The sequence below is a fragment of the Pleurodeles waltl genome, chromosome 3_1, assembly GCF_031143425.1.
Source record: "Pleurodeles waltl isolate 20211129_DDA chromosome 3_1, aPleWal1.hap1.20221129, whole genome shotgun sequence".
NCBI classification, from domain to species: domain Eukaryota; kingdom Metazoa; phylum Chordata; class Amphibia; order Caudata; family Salamandridae; genus Pleurodeles; species Pleurodeles waltl.
This window is the reverse complement of record NC_090440.1, coordinates 1348661488-1348675451: the sequence shown is the minus strand read 5'-3', so window position 1 is coordinate 1348675451 and position 13964 is coordinate 1348661488. Positions and strand designations below refer to the sequence as shown.

Below are 13964 nucleotides of genomic sequence, written 5' to 3'. Positions count from 1 at the left end.
TCCATTGGAGAGTCAAACAAACAAAGAGGAAGTGAAGCCGGCACAAGCTGACCAAAGAGGAGCATGCAAATGAGAGTGACTATAAAACCAATTAATGTTAAGCAATGGGTGGGCTCTAAGCTCACTGTAAAGTAACAAAATGTCTCGCAAGCGACAGCGCTTGTGCTGTCTCAGGCAAGACCTAAAAAAGGAAAAGATATGTCGTGCCACGCCTAAAACTGGTTGCAGAGGAGTAAGTGCTACCATTAGAATGTGGGGTGCATCTCTCCAATTCTCTGGTAGTGTTATCTTTTCGAATTTAAATAGTACTTTATACCCGGGAGGAGGCCTTCGTGAGTCAAAGAGCGTGTGGTTGTACTTTGGCCCATGTTGTAAATAACAGGTGTGGGACAGTGTCTACTCACCAGATCGTTAGCTGGTTTGATAAATCTAAACCTGGAATACGATTTGATTGGAAAATTCAAGTATGTGCTGTTATGGTGGCAATTTTGTAGGATGGCAACAGCAGGATGCAAACAACAAACACTATTAAGAAGAATGTTATTGGGAGGGATGTCGAGATTGCACCTGAAAGTTGTTTTTTTACTGAAATTGGGGATCCAGTCACAGGTGAGTGCCAGCGGAGACCTCCACCTCCCGTTTCCTTCAACTTCCCCAACCCATTTGAGTTACAAGATGAGTTACTGACCCTTGAGAGACACCTGCCTAGAAAGGGGGAGGCACTCACCTTATCGAACATCTCAAAGAGCTTGGCACTGGGCTGGTGTATAGTGCAAATGATGGTACGCCCTCCGAGGGCCAGAGACTTCATCAGTGAAACCACCTGGAAGCAGGAAGCACTGTCCAGGCCACTGCGGTAGAGAGGGATAAGAGACAACATGAAGAGGGGGTCAGCAAGAGTCAGCTGTCGGCTGCAGAAGAAACTACTGCTTATTGTACATAGTTAGTTTGAGAGCTCCCCCCCATCCCCTTCTTCTCAGATCACATGGAGACTTCTCACCTAAAGCACAGAGATCGTAATTCAGCTATGCAGCGCCCAAAAGAATGGACACACGCACTAGAGAGAGGAGAGTGACATTGGGACTTGTCTAGCTAAAATAGTGTTTATTCATTTGAGAACCTGCTCTTTTCTGGTGGGTATTTTTCTAAAACTTTCTCCATCACCTGCGATAAAAAGTCGTTCACAAAATGCATTCAGGCGCTGAAAAGTTAAAGCTTAACACAAGGAGTCCCGAACAATAATGAAGATGTTAACTCCAAACTCTTGAATGGGTTTGTTCGATGACCAGTGTTGAGGGTCCTCGAAGAATCCCTCAGTTGGCCCTTTGGATAGCTGAAGGCCCACGCTGTTCACGACGCAGGGCTGACTTTCTGACAGGGTATTACCGACGTAGCAGCAGATGCAGATGAGGGAGAGGTGGGAGAAGACGGCTCGGGGGGGCGTCCTGGGAATTTGTCAGGAAGGACAAGCTGGCACCAGGAGAAAACTGCCGTGGGGCCGAGCCCTTCTGGATTCAGGCTTCCGTGGCAGCCTCAGTTATCAAATGGATTTAAGGCTATTTCTGGTCTGTACATAGAATTTTGTTTAATGCACACCACCACATAAAGGACAGTGGTGCCCATGGCTTTCAGAGGGGTCCATCTCCATGCCAGACGAGACCGACTGCCAAAGGCAACAGTCAAAAACATAACTGTGCTGTTACAGAACAAGTTCCTGCCAGCTTCTTCTCTGCCAGTCCTAGAAGTAGACACAGCCGGCCACTGTGCTCCTGACGGGGAGGAGGAAAGGGGGGGCATTCAGCACTACCAGGGTAAGGAATGCGACATGGAGCATTTTAGACACTGTAAGGAGATATAGGGCGACCATCTCACTCTAGATTGTAATTCTGCACTTTTTGCCTATGAATCGTTGTTTCAGGTATGTTAGTCCAATTATTTGTATGCAAGCAAAACAAGATTTCAGGACCCAGAATGCACTAGGAATCGCACGAATGTCCAGGATTAAAAACAACATAAGGTGGTCATTCTAAGGGAACAAGATCAAAAGGTTCTGGGAGTCAGACGCTGCAAGAGATCTAAATAAGAAGCACTATGAAGGTTGAACACTGCCCAGGAATGGCTGGTGCCCACAGGGAAGGGAGTGGGCCACTGCTCTTCCAGTTAAGGAGTTGACACCTCTTTTCTGATAGTTACTCAATGGCAGTAACTAGACATGAAGCAGCGATTGGAAGGCTGCTGGGAGTGGGGAGTTACTGGATTAAGGGTGCTGGGTCTTCAAATGCAGAGGAAAGAGTGGCTGCCCTTACCTGGTTGGCTCATCAAAGAACATGACGGGCGGGTTGTTGACCAGCTCCAGTGCGATGGCAAGTCGCTTACGCTGCCCACCTGACAGTGAGAGTGTGCGGGTAAATTCACACTCCAGGAGTCCCAGAGCCGTGAGGATCTCATTAACCTGAAGAGCGATGAGAGGTAGGAAGGGTAATGAGTGGCGGGGAAGGAAATGGGTGTGAGGGGCGAGAAGAGGAAAAAAGGATGAAACCATACCCATCACATCTCAAGGTACTTAGAAACATATCCTAACAAAACCAATGGAACCCAAGCGCCACTGCAAATAAATAGCTTCTAATTAAATTGATTGATCCTGACAAGCGTGGTAGGCCAACAGTACAAACACTGCAGACAAGCAGCATGCACTACACAACAAACATTGTGATTGATCATTCCGAACAAAACACATAGATCCAAAACCAATGTGACCCAAAAGGCAACATAATTCTGTCCTCAACCATCCACTCCCATCCATAGCATCAATGGTATCGAAAAAGCACTGTATTTCAACAAAACCAATAGGACTCAACTTGCTTCATACCCAACAACATCAACTATAAGCAACAGAAAATATACGTTACTGTGACAAATGCTACGCAGCAAATAGAATAATCCAACATTGTCTAGCATCACTTGTGGTACACGTGCCTTAATTAAAGAGGCAAATTAATTCAATTAAACCATATGATACTAAACAGGTATCATAATCCAACACAGAACGTAATCCAACAGCATCAATGGAATGGAATCCAACACACGCTGTAATGAATGCTGCAAACCCTGCCAAAGGTACCCAACACATAGTATAATCAACCAACATTGCCAGTGGTCCCTTACCCACATCATAATCTAACAGCACCAGCTCAACCAGTAGTTTGGGGCACACATACTTCAACACCACAAGCACAGACAAAAGTACCCAACACACATAAAAATTCTAATTTATCATGCTGCAAAAACAAAAATGAAGACACATCGTAATCCAGCACCACCACCACCACCACCACCACTTCCACTGGTACCCAAAGCACATCATGATTAACAGCACAAGCACTGCCAACGAATAGAATTATGCCGAGGACCTCTACGGAACCTTGCCCTTCCCCTGCGTTTGTGAACCTGTGGCCTAAGGTAGAGGGGAGCTCTGGGCATCACGGGCAGGGCTTCCTGGTCCATTTTGAGTCATGGGATGGGAACAGGGAAGTGCACTTCCACTCCCATTGTCAAGGTGTTTGGGGACTCTTTAGGGCAGGTACAATCTTGGGCTCGCCCTTTTCGGGAGGCCAATGCGACATAGGGACCATAATGAGGCAAGGCACAGTAGTATCAGCAGATCTTACACAGTAAGAAGTCAAGTGCTGGTCGCCCTCTTGTTTCAAGTGTTACGTGCAACTGAATTGTTGCAGTTGTTTTGCCTTCACTGTGAGTTATTGTCTTTTCTCTTTGCTCTCTTTGGTTTCTAAGGCTGTATGGGTAATCAGTAATTTCTTCATTTGGCAAGCAGCATACTGGTTGCAATAGCTCTGTAAGCTTAAATCAGCAGTGCCGTAGAATGTCTTCTTCAGATGGTGCAGAGTGTCAGGTCTTAGCTTCGAAAGGTTGAAGGGATAAAGAGCCATGAGGGTCTCCAGTCCATAGACATTACCATTGCGCAGCTGGGGGGTAATGACCTTGTAAAACTGGGTCGAAAGGTTTGAGAAAACAAGGATTGAAAGATGTTGCCTGGTTGGGTTGATCATTTCCAGAGGATTGCATAGGGTGGTCCCACATGGTACCTAGATCAATCTGGAGCACAGGAATTAAGTCCATGGCCATTAAATTAACATGTCTGTTATGCATCTTAATGCCAAAATGGTCAAGCAGTGTCTGGGGCCCAGTCATTTGTGAAATATTCTTGATAAATTGATGAGAGGCGAACACATGTCCCATCGTAATGGGGTGCATTTATTCAATACAAGGACGTATCTCTTCCTTGGCAGCAGTTGGTCTTTTTCTGAATCCCTATTTGTTAGTGGGGAGGTTAAATGACCTCATTGCCCTGACCCTCCCTGCTGCCAGATAGCCACATTCAACAGTATAATGAATTCAAGGACAGACCTACTCTCCATGAAATTCGTTTTTGGACCGCACTGAGGTAGCAGCCAGCACTCCTATTCCGCAAGTACATGCAGGTCAGGTTGGGGGCATGGGCTCACAGTTTACAAGTGTAGGCATGGAGCTATAGCCCCTGCCCCCCTTTGGCAGCCTGGCCCTAGGGGTGGGGAGGGGCAGTGGGACCATCACAGGTGTCCAGTGGTACAAAGATTTAGGACCCCACATAAGAGACACAGGTGGTTTCACCCATGTGGTAAGAGAGAAAATAAGTCAATCCTAGACCTCAGTGCTGTGCTATTTCCAACGAATGTCTGGATGAAAATATATGCATACATCAATCATCTTCCAACAGGTTGTCATTTTAGATGTGTGAGCCTTGTTGCAGATTGACCAAGTTTGTATTGCCATTGTGAAAATCTATAGTTTCAGTGTGTTTCTGTAAATGTTCTGTCTGTAAAGTGTGTTTGGAATAAACATGCCCTGTGTACCCACGGCAACCTTTAGATTGACATCTTGTAATTGATTCGGTTCAGTTGGAGGTGGGTGGGGTCCAGGCGGGGGGCTCTAGGCTCTATGATACCTAAAGCACCAAGATCCAACAGCACAAACGCTACAATGGACCCTAACAGACCTCATGATGGTGTATGCCAATGGTGCTTAACACAGTTCATACACCAACTGCAGCAATGGAACTGGAAAGGGATCTTGATCCACGGGAACCCACTGGTATCTTAATTCACCATCACCAACAGATCCTACACAAGGAGCAGTTCCTAACAGCACCCACGTTACACAACATACAGCACACTTTAACTCCCTCAATCAAAGTAAACAGGTATCATAATTCAATAGCACGAATGCAGCTAAGTGCACGCTGTAATTCAACAACACCAATGCAACCCAAAAAACATTGGAATTAAACACAATCCAGATCCTCACCACAGACCGGCACAATTAACCTTTCATTCTTCAGATGTCCTTAAAGCTCAGGTAATTTTTTATTTCAATGATAAAACGCATCATGTGACTTGCCATTTCTGAGCCAGATCCTTACATCTCTGCCTGCACCCCTCCCGCGTAAAACCTAACATCCCCACCACAGAAAAGCCCTCGTTTGGGCTACCATTGAGGTTGAGACATTTTGGGCAGCCTCTGGACAACTGGGTGGTGGTCAGATGGGAGCTGGTGGATGCTAATACACATGGCAATTTGGAAGAGTTTTCACCTGAGACGGCCAGAGACTACTGTGGCTCCAAGCCAGATAAAGACCTGCGGTCTGGCATGGGTGTGAACCGAATGGAAGAGATTAGAAGACTCCACCCCATATCTGTCAGAGTCATATTAATTACAAAAAAGACTAATAAAGACATTTTTTTTAAAATGACAGAAATTGGAACACATTAATATACCTCTTCCACCCCCACTCACCCATCTCTAAGACTCACCAGCTCCTTTTTGACTTCCTGTTTCTCGCTTAATTTAAGGTTTGCAGACACCTGAAAAAAACAAAAACAGAAGTGCTGCGTTTATCATCCATGAAGGGTGTTGGGGGGTTAGAAGCAGGGGCGAAGATTCAGAGGGCTGTATGGCGTGGTACACCCCCCTAATAAATGTATTTTGCAATGAATACTTGGGTACAGCTGCTTTCAGTGGGGTATGGTGAGGTGTTTGTCGGATTTCACCAGCAATTTTTGCACACAGACAAAAACACAGGCACCCACTCTTTCCCTCTCTCTGTTTGGATCAACTTCAAAAATGTTGGTATTTCACAAAATAATGTGTTTTTTTTCAATTAGTAACCTTAACAATTTACATTCCTCTTCTTTTCCACTGCCCCTTAAGACCCTCTTGTGCACCCTGGTTATCGTTTAATGTATTTTAACATTATGAACAGGATGGCGGGAACGGGTGTCGTGGGGCCCGTGGGGGCCCCATAAAGATTTTCAGTGTCTGCTGTGCAGACACTGAAAATCGCGATGGGTGCCACTGCACCCGTCGCACCCCTTCAACCCCGCCGGCTCCATTCGGAGCCGGCTTCATTGTTGAAGGGGCTTTCCCGCTGGGCCGGCGGGCGGCCTTCTGGCGGTCGCCCGCCGGCCCAGCGGGAAAGTCAGAATGACCGCCGCGGTCATTTGACCGCGGTACGGTCTTTTGGCGGTTCCAGCCAGGCGGGCGGCTTCCGCCGCCCGCCGGGGTCGGAATGACCCCCTATATGCCAGCTTCATTGTTGGGAAATCTGAAGCTCACACCCCTCTAATCTTATTGACCAAGCTACGCCCCGGTTAGAAGTCCTAGTTAGTGTCCTGATTTTCAGAGACATAGGCCCTCATTATGAGTCTGGCGGTCTTAAGACAGCCAGATTTGCTGTGGCAGTCGGACTGCCGCGGGCATGACGGTCCAATCGCCACATTACGACAGTGGCGGAGCCGCCACGGTCCAACCTCTGACATAACCAGGTTGCCGCAAGTCAAAAGCCTGGCAGTCTCGGCGGTTGTAATCAGTCAGGGTGTGGCTGCATGCAGCGTCACCCTCGGGATTACGTCTCCCCAATCCGCCAGCCTTTTCATTGAAGTTGGACCCATGGAAAGGCTGGCAGAATGGGGGTGTCGAGGGGCCCTTAGGGGCCCCTGCCCATGCACTTGGCATGAGGAGTGTGGGCCCCCATGAACAGCCCCGTCGTGCTTTCCAGTGCCTGAATTACAGGCAGTGGAAAGTGCGACAGCTGCTGCTGCACCTGCCACACCACCACATTGCCACCGGCGCGATTACTAGCCGCCGTCAATGTTTTCGCCCTGTTCACCGCAGGGCCGGCAGACGGAAATGCTGTTTCCGCCCTTTGGCCCTGCGGTGAACTCGTAATAGGACCAGCAGAGTACTGGCCACACTGGTGGTCAGGTGGCGGTATGAGTTTGGCGGGCCCCCAAACCCCTAATGAGGGCTATAGTCTCAGGGACAGAGGCGATGTACTCAGGAGGATGTTGTTATAAACTGACCATACATTTTTGGGCCCAGCTTCCTATGTCGCAGCTTACATTCAAACACGGAGGTGGAATAGCATGCAACCTCACCGAGGACCAGGGGCTGCTTAAATATAAATAATGACTGCAAAGTTTTGTAAACTTCCCAAAACGTTGTCATAACTTTTGTAGAGCAAGTTTCTGCAGAAAAATTTTATACAAAATCTTTTTCTGCGAAAGACTTCTCAAACTTAAGGCCAGTTTTACTGATTTTTTTCTGTTATTGCCTACGTTTGCAGCATTGTTACAGCATAATTTAAGCCCAGTGACTTTTGCAAAAATTGCAAATCTAGTGACGTTTTGGAAACAACTCAATGAACATTGCGTAATAAAAACTTTGAAACTTCAGACAGTATTTTGGAGTGGAGTTGAACCTTGCTCCTGCGACTGGTCGGAAGCCCATTGCACTCCTAACTCAGGCAGGTACACCTCAGACCATGGACACATGGAATGCACAGGTCTTCTAAGTGGGAAACTAAAACGTGAAGGACAGAATAGGGTTTGGAAATTTAAACAAACATTGACAGACTTTAGGTCTGACCTTGGCAAACGTGAAATGTGTTGTCATTTATTTATGTTTCCCAAACGTATTAATTGTGAAAAAAGGAAAACATATAAATATATAAAAATAAATGACCGGCCAGGAACCCAAGCACACCACCCATGGAGTGGACTTATTTTCAGACTGCTGCGCGCGGAAAAAATACCATCAACCATAGAGCACGAGAACAATGGTTCTTTGTGATTGACGAATTGCCCAGTGCTGTAGGCTATAATGGAAGGGAACAAAATGTAAATGGCTCTTACACAGATCAGAGGAGGAAGAGGGTTTGACCGAGAAGCACCTCTATGTATGTATATATGTTTGTATTTCTATTTTTTTTATTTTGGCAAGAGAGCTAAATCTGTCTATACACCAGACCTAAAATGGGATTTGTATATAGGTTACTGCCTCTGATGAGCATGTGGAGGATTTAGTTGCATTTATTAAAATGCTCCTATTCACTTATATGAACAAAATAAAAGCATTTGAAAAAAAAAAGCTTTTTTTAAATTACAAAATTGTTGTTGTTGGTCTACGATTTGACCGTTAAGTGGCGCTGTGTCACAACATTTTCAAACAATATAAGCCGCTGTTTACACGGATCCTGCGAACATAGCTCTGTAAACGAGATTTACGTCCCAAGTTTATTACTCTATTGCTTCCGTAAGTGTATATCGCTAGGTAGCTTATTCCTGAACTCTTCTGCCAGCTCGCTACTGCCGTTTTTATATAAATTTCCCCTGTCCATTGGGAATTTACCTGTTTCTGAATTTTTCATAGTCCCTTTTGCCAGTATCAATTATGTCATGTCTAGTTAATGTGTTTGGTGAATAGTACCTGTTTCCTACGTATGGCGGATTATTACCGTTCGCCATACTTCCTGCCTGTGAGACATCTGTACCATTTGTGCAGTACCGTGGCATACTCAAATCCAGTGCTGGTCTCCTATGCCAACACCCACCGCCAGCTTCCCTTCATTGTTTTTTTATTTTTTTGCTTTTCCAACTGGGCATTTAGGGAGACTGGGTGTCCCATCTTCTAATGGCTTGTTTCTGCGTATTTCATGGGTCAGTCAGTGGAACCAGATGGTGCTGCCTCCAACTCTCTAGTTTTTGTGCCGATTGGGCACTTTCTGTGTCTAACTTCACACATGTACTGTGTCTCGAAGTCTTCGTGTTAGGTCAAATATTCCTGAATTCTTTTGAGCTCTCTCCGTGGCACCTAATCTCTCTTGCTCCAAGAGTTGCAGGTTTCAGTCCTGGCCAGAATAGTAATCCATCTTCCCTGGTATTTCCCTTTACCAGTTCCTAATGTTTTATCTTGGATGTGCTTGTTATTATTTTTGCCCAGAGGAGCCCGTGCGTGTTAGGAGGACGTGTCATTTGCAGTGGTGGGATTCCTAGAATAACACCCCAGGAAATGCTTGTGATCCAGCCATTTCGTCAGGACACATTTTTCTCCTTGTGAAAGCACCAGGTCTTGTTTTTAATTCCTTTAACGTGCCACACGGGTTAGACGCCAGGAACTATCTTTGTCTTATTTACACAACATATCTGGGATGTATCTGCAAAAGCTTCCACGGGTTCCGAAGGCCTAAAGGCACTTCATTTTCCGATGGCGCTGACGTGGCAAAGCCAGTGTTGCAAGCTCTTAGTTTGTTCTCTTCCAGAGATGTCTTCACCTGAATCACTGTTCCATTTCCTGCAACATTTGAGCCTCTGACAGTGCTCTTCTTCTCTGCCTAGTCTGTTTAGCTCTACAGCGCCAGGTTTTGTAGCTTTGCAACCTTAAGCCCAACACTGATGTTTCTGGATCTTAAATAAAGTCACATGCTTGAATCATTCCCGTCATCAGGCTGGGACATAAACGTCAACTAAAGAGGTGAAATTACGATAAACACCACTCCCTCCAGAGGCCACCAAACCTCTCATTCTTTTACTTCTACCAAACGTGTAGAGGGAGTCCTTCGGAGTTCTCCTCAACAGTCTTTGTATAAGTGATTTTTCTTGTTTATGCTTTTAACATTTTGATGTTCCTGCCCTCGGTCATACGAATCAGTGGGTTGTATCAGGAGTGTAGGCAAAGTGCATCTGCTGTGTTGATGCCTTTACAAATAGGCTTTTTCAGGGCTCGTGGGACACGCAGAAAGTTCAGGCTTCATGTGGAGCACCTGCATAAAGGCTACATCTATTGCTCATACCATTTTGCAAGCACTAAAGGCTAATAATTGGAGGAAGCACGGGGAGCCATAAAACATCTAAAAACAGAAGCATAAATAACCTACATCTTCTGACAAGGCTGCTGGAGTCCCACTCCTGACTTAGGGTCTAATTTAGATCTTGGTAGACCTGGTTCCGCCGTCGCTTTCCCACCCACCTCTTGGCCATCTGCCCGCTGTATTTAGATTTTGGCGGTCCCACAGACGATAGACCGCCCGAGTCCAGTTGACTCGCCCAGAAGGTACCATCCGCAACTAAGGCAAAATTGGATATAGTGGCTGCCGGCTGAGCTCCAGCCACCTTTCCTGCCGAGCAGACTATGATGTGCTTTACCGCCAAGGCAATTGTGGCGGTGTTACCTCCACATCTGAGCTGGCAGATTGGAAGGGAAAATGAGGTAAAAACCTACCTTTTTCCCCTTTTCCACTTCTGTTTCCAACTGGACCCGATTGGACTAGACTTGCTGTTGCTGCTGCCACTTGAACATGGAGGAAACATGACCCTGACGTCACCGGACTCGAAGGTAAGCATTACATATCACTAGTGTACGTTGTATGCTCACTGTACATTTGCTCAGAAGCCAGTGCAGTACTATACATGGTACAGTTACATTTTATAACACAATTTGTGACATACATGTGTCAGTATTACATCTGTGTCAGACATTATTGGGGACACTTGTGTATAGTTATATTGCTGAATACACAATTTTTATTTTGGTGAAAGTATTCATCACCAAATTAATGCTTGCACCAAAATAAAACAAAATGCAAAATCACAATTGCAAACTATGACCATGTGTGCACTTTGAAGTGGGACCTGTAAGTGAAATACTGTGCTTCCAGTTGTGAAGGTGAGTCAGGACATGTATATCACTGAACTCCAATGCCATTACACTGACACAATGACTTGTACTGCAATACACAATGTGGGACACACTGTGTGAAAGTCTGACTCAGGTCACCAGACATGTAGTCCTACTATCATGCAGGTTTTCTTGGCAATGTGACTCATATGTGACTGTGAAAATGGTTTTGATGGTACAATGCCCCCTGCCTGTGGTGCCTTTCACGTGTGCCCTGCCTATAGTCCAGGGGTGTCCTCCTCATGAATGGGCATCTATTGAGCACATATCTGGCACCTCAAAGCTTTTACTTGGGAGGGCTGTGAGTGGATTGGCTGGTTGAGGTAGAGGGGACTGGACTGGGTGATGTGGTTGTGTCTGTATTTGTGACACTTGCATGTAAGTCTGATGTTTGTTGTGTAGGTTTGGTTCTGTGTTGCGAAGTGTGCAACACTCAGGGGAGTGTTGTTGTTTGGTTGTGGTTGTTGTTCTTATGTGTGCAGTTGTGCTTTTGTGTGATTGTGTTAGCGTAGATGAGTGTCATTGTTGGTAGTTGTGATTGTGATGTATGTGGGTGTAGTATCAACAGTTTGTGTATGTTGTGTCATGGATTTATGGCATTGTGTGTTTTCTGCATGTCAATATTGTGCTGTGGTGTAATGGCAATGGATTATGGGGTGTATATATACAGGGAGTGCAGAATTATTAGGCAAATGAGTATTTTGACCACATCATCCTCTTTATGCATGTTGTCTTACTCCAAGCTGTATAGGCTCGAAAGCCTACTACCAATTAAGCATATTAGGTGATGTGCATCTCTGTAATGAGAAGGGGTGTGGTCTAATGACATCAACACCCTATATCAGGTGTGCATAATTATTAGGCAACTTCCTTTCCTTTGGCAAAATGGGTCAAAAGAAGGACTTGACAGGCTCAGAAAAGTCAAAAATAGTGAGATATCTTGCAGAGGGATGTAGCACTCTTAAAATTGCAAAGCTTCTGAAGCGTGATCATCAAACAATCAAGCGTTTCATTCAAAATAGTCAACAGGGTCGCAAGAAGTGTGTGGAAAAACCAAGGCGCAAAATAACTGCCCATGAACTGAGAAAAGTCAAGCGTGCAGCTACCACGATGCCACTTGCCACCAGTTTGGCCATATTTCAGAGCTGCAACATCACTGGAGTGCCCAAAAGCACAAGGTGTGCAATACTCAGAGACATGGCCAAGGTAAGAAAGGCTGAAAGACGACCACCACTGAACAAGACACACAAGCTGAAACGTCAAGACTGGGCCAAGAAATATCTCAAGACTGATTTTTCTAAGGTTTTATGGACTGATGAAATGAGAGTGAGTCTTGATGGGCCAGATGGATGGGCCCGTGGCTGGATTGGTAAAGGGCAGAGAGCTCCAGTCCGACTCAGACGCCAGCAAGGTGGAGGTGGAGTACTGGTTTGGGCTGGTATCATCAAAGATGAGCTTGTGGGGCCTTTTCGGGTTGAGGATGGAGTCAAGCTCAACTCCCAGTCCTACTGCCAGTTCCTGGAAGACACCTTCTTCAAGCAGTGGTACAGGAAGAAGTCTGCATCCTTCAAGAAAAACATGATTTTCATGCAGGACAATGCTCCATCACACGCGTCCAAGTACTCCACAGCGTGGCTGGCAAGAAAGGGTATAAAAGAAGGAAATCTAATGACATGGCCTCCTTGTTCACCTGATCTGAACCCCATTGAGAACCTGTGGTCCATCATCAAATGTGAGATTTACAAGGAGGGAAAACAGTACACCTCTCTGAACAGTGTCTGGGAGGCTGTGGTTGCTGCTGCACGCAATGTTGATGGTGAACAGATCAAAACACTGACAGAATCCATGGATGGCAGGCTTTTGAGTGTCCTTGCAAAGAAAGGTGGCTATATTGGTCACTGATTTGTTTTTGTTTTGTTTTTGAATGTCAGAAATGTATATTTGTGAATGTTGAGATGTTATATTGGTTTCACTGGTAATGATAAATAATTGAAATGGGTATATATATTTTTTTATTAAGTTGCCTAATAATTATGCACAGTGATAGTCACCTGCACACACAGATATCCCCCTAACATAGCTAAAACTAAAAACAAACTAAAAACTACTTCCAAAAATATTCAGTTTTGATATTAATGAGTTTTTTGGGTTCATTGAGAACATGGTTGTTGTTCAATAATAAAATTAATCCTCAAAAATACAACTTGCCTAATAATTCTGCACTCCCTGTAGTGTGTGTGTATTGTGTAATGCAGGTGGACACATATAGCTATTCTACAAAGTATGTGTGAAACCCAGCTCTTTTTCAATGCCACTGCCATTGTACAATGTCTCGCGGCAGACTCCCTCCATCAGCAATCCGCCGCCTGCTCACCACCTGCAGAACTGTAACATCTAAATATGGTTGGGGGGAGCCCGCCAGCCTGACAGCTAGCAAGAGACTCGCTTGTGGCTGTTCAGCCGCAGTACATCTAAATACGGCAGTCAGAACTCCGTCGACTTGATGGATGGAGCCGTGGCAGCGGAGGGCGGTATTATCACCAATATCTTATTCATGCCCATAGTCTGTATGACCAAGAGGTTATCTTCAAGGCCTCAATGAGTGTGCCTGTTTTTTAAATTTTATTATTACCAGTTTTGCATGATAAAAACAAAAACAAACAGTGAGCTTACAACACCAGAGCCATTCCACAAAGAAACAGTTTGAAATAGCAGCCTGGACGGCACCATATTAAATGACCGACATCCCGTCCCACTAATGTCAGGTCTCTCTTTATATTATAGTTTACAACTCTTCAGGTTTGGACAACAGGTATGAAGTAAGCGGGCTCCATATATCTTTTGGTCTCAAGTTCGGGGGGAGTTTTCAGCATGAATGTCCAATTGTTCTTTACAGT

General features: G+C 45.4%; 1 protein-coding gene across 6 annotated transcripts in view; it reads right to left on the bottom strand.

Moving 5' to 3' along the window:
• ABCG4 (ATP binding cassette subfamily G member 4) overlaps window positions 1-13964 on the bottom strand; it is a 156135-nt gene that overhangs the window by 37809 nt on the left and 104362 nt on the right. For all 6 annotated transcript variants that reach the window (XM_069224830.1, XM_069224828.1, XM_069224832.1 and 3 more), the window contains 3 exons: window positions 5868-5918; window positions 2307-2452; window positions 728-851 (listed from right to left, as the gene is read on the bottom strand). In XM_069224830.1, the coding sequence (XP_069080931.1) occupies window positions 728-851; window positions 2307-2452; window positions 5868-5918 (321 nt within the window). The remainder of the gene's footprint in view (window positions 1-727; window positions 852-2306; window positions 2453-5867; window positions 5919-13964) is intronic.